The following is a 5395-nucleotide window of genomic DNA, read 5'->3' on the forward strand; positions in this document are numbered from 1 at the left end:
AAAAAAAAAAAAAAAAAAAAAGGAAAGGGGATTTCTGAGGCCAGAGTGGCCAGGAATGGCTTCCTGCATGACGAGGCTCTCACAGGACCCTGCAGACTGCGGTGGCCCCATCTCAGGAGCAGGCTGCAGAGGGCAGATGAGGCCTTGAAGGCAGAGTCCAAGACCCACGGGGTTCCCCGTAGTCTCTAAGCACTGAAAGCAAATGCACTGCTGAGTCAGCACAGGAGAGACTCCGCCCAGGAAGCAGCCTTGGGGCCAGGATCAGAGCCAGTGCACCCCCGCCCGCCCCAGAGGACACTTCCTCTCTGTAGGACCCTGGCAGCTGGGGCTGGAGCTCCGTGTCCTGGACGCCAGCAACCCCTGCGTGATGACCACCCACCGTGACCCATCTCAGCCCTTGGGCAGTCCCTGCTCCTTCCCCAAACATGCACACTCACGCATGTGCACACTCGTACCTGCAGCCCTGGGTGCTGTGAGCCAGGCCCCCTCCCTCCTGCTGACTTATTCAGCCTCCAGGCCCAGCATGAAGACAAAGCAGCCCCTCTGCCATGCCAGGATGCGGATGCTCAGAAGGGGTCCCCAAGCCTCAGAGGAAAGCAGCCCCCACCCCACTCTGCCATGGCTATGCTCCTCCTGGAATCCTCAGATGGGACAGGCCAGAGTTCTGCACAGGCTCTGAGACCCCAGCACAGGCCTCTGAGGGGTGACTGCAATCCTGGGCGGGGCGGGTCTGCACTGCTGAGTGCTGTGACCAAGTGTCTGCTGTCTCCCAGGCCTCCGTGTTCACATCCCTGAGGCAGAAAAGGGCCTCTTCTGGGCTGCCTCCCACGGCTGGTGAGACTACAATGGCAACAATGGTCTGAAAAAGGAGGAAGCATCCCCCACGCTAACTGGTGACACTTCTCAGCGACAATCGGCCTGAAACAGACAACGCCCAGCTTGCCGGCTGTGGGTGTGCCCCGAGGCCACGCCACGAGGCACCCTGAAAAGCAGAAGCCATATTGTCAGCCCACGTGCATGTCCCACAGCACCACACCACGGCTACGCTCTCACCGCCTGGCGTTCCGCAGCCCTGTCCAGCTGTCCCACCGATAGAGCAGAAGGTACCGTCCCGTTCAACCAGAATCATAAATGTCCTGCCTTCCCCTCTTTTTTTTGAGACAGCAGCTGTCACTCAGGCTGGAGTGCAGTGACACAGTCATGGCTTACCACCCCTGGACTCAAATGATCCTCCCACCTTGGCGTCCTGAGTAGCTGGGACTACAGGTGCACCACCACGCCCAGTTCATTTAAAAATATTTTTCAGAGATGGGGGTCTCTCTATGTTGCCCAGGCTGGTCTCGAACGGTTAGGCTCAAGCAATTCTCCCACCCTGGCCTGCTGAAGCTCTGGGACTACAGTTACGAGCCACTGCACCCAGCCCTCCGCTGACATCTCTCTAGAAGAGCTGGGCCCTGATCCCCCAAGGCTCCAGGAAGAGCAGGTGAGGCTGTCGAAGGAGGCCCCTGCTTCCTGTGGGCGAGGGCAGTGCTCTGTCAGATTTGTGGGTAATGATCCTATACTTGGGGAGGGGCTTGGGGGCCAGAGGCACCCCAGGATGACTCAAACCCTCACTGGGGACTGTCCGAGCCAGCACAGGCACACACTGACTAACGCCTTCTGAAGGCCTCATTCATTTCCAAAACACCATAGAACTAACTGCTTCCAGCCAAAGCTCGCCAGAGACGGAGAGGGAGGGGCACTCTGAAGACAGCAATGCCAGTGTCCCGCCTCCGGCCAGGCCAGCTCAACCTGCATATCCACAGTCCCTCGGAGCTGCCCACACCCCAGGGCCAGAGAGCCTGACTCAGGAGTCCCCGCCAGCAGGCGGGTCGGGCTCTTGGCTGGCTCCACATCCACCTCCCCCAGGCGCCTGAGACAAGCACTGAAGCCCAGGCCCCATGCCCCATGCCCAGACGCAGAATTAGTGTCGGGGATGGCCTGGGCTTCAGCACCTCTTACCTGAATAGACTTTATTTAGCGGCAGTTTTAGGTTTACAGAAAGTACCATACAGAGAGTCACTCACCAAGATTTTTTAAAACTGTCACAGGAAACTCTGACACATGGCCTGGGGTGAGGACCCCTGGGTTACCTCCACCTCCTCCCCAAGGGAGCCAACAGTAAGAAGAACATGATCCCTCCCCAGGATCCCCCACACAGACAGCAATCAAGAAAGAAGAACCCAGGCCCCTGACCAATGCTCAGGGGTCAGCAGGTTACCACTGCCACAGAATCTGGCTCAACACCTACTTAGGTACAGCCCATGAGCTAAGAATGGTTTTTACATTTTTTAATGGCTGGAAAAAACACCAGAAGAAGATGATTTTGCGACACGAAAATATTTACTATCTGGTCCTTTAAAGAAAAACATTGCCAGCTCTCCCCAAGGAGCAGCCAATGTCTGAGAGGGGACATTCCCTGCAGGAAGGACCCCCAAGTGCACTCAGACACAAGAGGAAACGCGAACGCTCCGTGTGAACCGCACGTTTCAGAAGCTTTCCTGTTTCCCTCTCCAAGGCCTGTGAGCTCCAGACTCTGCCTCTGTGCCGGGCTGTTCTGCTTGTTTTTGAGGCACAGGAAGGAACAGCCAGGCCCTGTTTACGGCGCATCTGACACAGTGCTGGCAGCAGGTCCCAGGCCACCAGTCCACACAGAGCTGAGGCACTGAAACAAGTTGCTCAAAACCTCTCCTCTCCAACCTTGACGGTTCCCATTGATTCCTGTCTAGACCATCGGTCCCCAAGTTTCACCACCTTTGTGTGCCACTTGATCCAAACGCAGTCTGTCTGGGAGCCTCACGCAGGTGGCTCTAGATTCCCCACGCTAGCGCTGGGCGAGCTCTCACCTGAAGCTGGCAACAGCTGTGGAAGGGCTTTTAGAATCAAAACCGCCCACCTGCCACGGACGGAGCGGACTCCCAATGCAAATCATCCCACTTTCCCGTGGTTTAATTTCATCTGACTGCTTTCCCGCTTAAGCACACGAGGAGCGCACCCGGGAGGAGGGCACCCGCCCTGGGTCCTGGGTAGGCCTCGGGTTGGAAAGGGGTAGGGGTGCCAGGCCGTGGAGACCAAGCCACCCGGCTGCGCTTCCCAAAAGGGGCACCACTGCCCAGCAAGCAGGGGACACAGAGGCCAGGACTGGGGACCCATACCCGCATTGACACCAGGCCACAGCCTCCGGGGGTGTCCCCTCCCCCACACCAGGGCAGAGGCCGCCCCCGCCCCTGCGAAACGGAGCCCAGTAGGGCAAGGGAGGAGCAGGGAGGAACCCACACTATTTTTTTCCAAAGTATGGGACCGCCTCAGCCCGGCAGAGGGGGGTGCAGCGGTGGAAGCGGGGCTGGGCCCTGGGCACGGACGATAGTTGGGCACGGGAAGCTCCAAATTAAACAGCTCCAGGCAGGAAGCCCGCCTTCTCCCAGATTGGTCAGGAAGTCCTGATGCAAGTTTGCGCTTTTTTGGTTTTTTTTTTTGTTTTTTTTTTTAACACGAAAGAGAAAAAGAGATTCGCGCTCCCCCCCACAGCGCTCTGGCACCTCCCACCCGGGCAAACACCCCCTCGCCCAGCGACCCCTCTCCGCAGGCCCCGGCGGAGACGCCAGCCTCGCTATCCCCGGCGCTCGCCCGACCGCCCCCGTGGGCGCGCGGTGCCGTCTCCCCCACCCGCCGCCGCCCTTCCAGCCCGGCTCTGGGACCCGAGCCCCGCCGCCTGGCGCACTCATGCTTCAGGAATGCGGGAGCCCGGGCCGCGCGTCTCGGCGAATCTCCGCGCCCGCCCGCCCCGGCCGGCGTCGCCAGGTGATCGGGCCGTGGGGAGCCGAGACGCAGCCCCTCCCGCTCCCACTCACCCGCCAGGAGCGCGCAGGGCAGCAGCAGCCAGTACAGGACCGCGCCGAGCACGTGCGGCTCCATCCTGAGGGCCCAGGGCCCGGCCCGGACCGTGCGGACGCCGCGGCGCTATGGGGCTGCGCGGGGGCTCCGGGACCGGCGCGCCATGGCTGACCCGCGTGCGCCTCCTCCTCCTCCTCCTCTTCGGCCGGGCCCGCAGTGCCCCGCCGGTGCGGACGGCCCGGGCCCGCGCTCGCTCTGGCGTCCGCCCTGCCCCTCGGCGGAGCGCAGCGCGCGGCTCAGTGGGGCGAGCTGGGCCGGACGGCGGCTCCCGCCCTCCCCCGCCCGCGGGCCTTTATAAGCTCGGCCCCCGCCCGCCCTCCCCGGCGTGCCCGCCTCCGCGCTGCCCCGACGGCCCGGCGCGCCCAGGCACCCCCTCCGCTGCCCCGCGCAGCCCGTCGCCCTCCGGCCTGCGCTGCTGCCTGGGGGCCCCCGACCCGCGCTGGCCCCAAGCGGACCCCCACCCTCCCGCAGCCTTGGCCCCGCGGCCCCGCGTGTCCCTGCCGGTGGCGGGCGCGCTTCTCCCTGGGCGGGGCCGGGGCTGGGGCCCGGGCGCTAAATAAAGGGTCCCCGGGCCTGGCTCCCCCAGGCAGCGCCCCACGCGCAACTGCGCCCCGCGTGCCCGAGGGACTTTCGCTTTACTTCCGGAGGCGCGAGCACGCAGCGCCCCCTGGGGACCGTGGGAGGCTCGGAGTTCCCGCAGCGGCCGGGCCTGCGGGTCCCGGGGGGCGCTCGCGGGAGGCGGAGGCCCCAGCAGCGCCGCCGTCCACGTGCGTCTGCCGGGGGCTTGGGGCTGCTCCCAGCCACGGCGGCCACCGCAGGCGGCTTCGCCGGGGTCGCTCTGCGGTGAGATAGTAGGAGCCACGGCCTGTGCACCTGCTGCCGCGGCGCCCGGCGACGGAGAGGCGGGGTCTGAACCCAGGGCGTTCTGGGACCCTCACCCAGACCTGCCCTCACCCAGGCCACCTCAGCTTGGCCTTCGTCTGTCCTTGAGGGGGGGCACTGAAAGGAAAAGGGGGAGGGCTCCACATCGTCTAATTGGGCTCAGTCGATGGCTCCCAAACTCAGCTGCAGAAGGGAGGGGCTGGGGTCTGAGGGGGGCTGTGGCCGCTGAGCCTCAAGGCACTGGCAACTCACAAGAGCCCAGCACAAGCCGACACCCTCCAACTTCAAAACAAAACAAAACGCCGGGCGCGGTGGCTCACGCCTGTAATCCCAGCACTTTGGCAGGCCAAGGAGGAAGGATCCCTTGAGGTCAGGAGTTCAAGACCAGCCTGGCCAACATGGTGAAAACCCGTCTCTACTAAAAATTCAAATATTATCCGGGGTTGGTGCTGCACGCCTATAATCCCAGCTACTCCGGAGGCTGAGGCAGAAGAACCCCTTGAACCTGGGAGGTAGAGGTTGCAGTGAGCCGAAATCATGCCACTGGACTCCAGCCTGGGAGACAAGAGCAAAACTCCAT

The 5395-nt window shown here is 63.0% G+C and overlaps 1 protein-coding gene across 8 annotated transcripts in view; it reads right to left on the reverse strand.

Annotated features, from left to right (window-relative positions):
* PIEZO1 (piezo type mechanosensitive ion channel component 1) overlaps positions 1-4203 on the reverse strand; it is a 70310-nt gene extending 66107 nt beyond the window's left edge. For all 8 annotated transcript variants that reach the window (XM_032284678.1, XM_032284673.1, XM_032284674.1 and 5 more), the window contains exon 1: positions 3891-4203. In XM_032284678.1, coding sequence (XP_032140569.1) covers positions 3891-3954 — 64 coding nt within the window. In that variant the 5' untranslated portion in view covers positions 3955-4203. The remainder of the gene's footprint in view (positions 1-3890) is intronic.
* Between the last annotated feature and the right edge of the window lie 1192 nt (positions 4204-5395).

The sequence above is a fragment of the Sapajus apella genome, unplaced genomic scaffold (genome assembly GCF_009761245.1).
Source record: "Sapajus apella isolate SASKATOON/1434 unplaced genomic scaffold, GSC_monkey_1.0 scaffold15, whole genome shotgun sequence".
Taxonomy (NCBI): Eukaryota; Metazoa; Chordata; class Mammalia; order Primates; family Cebidae; genus Sapajus; species Sapajus apella.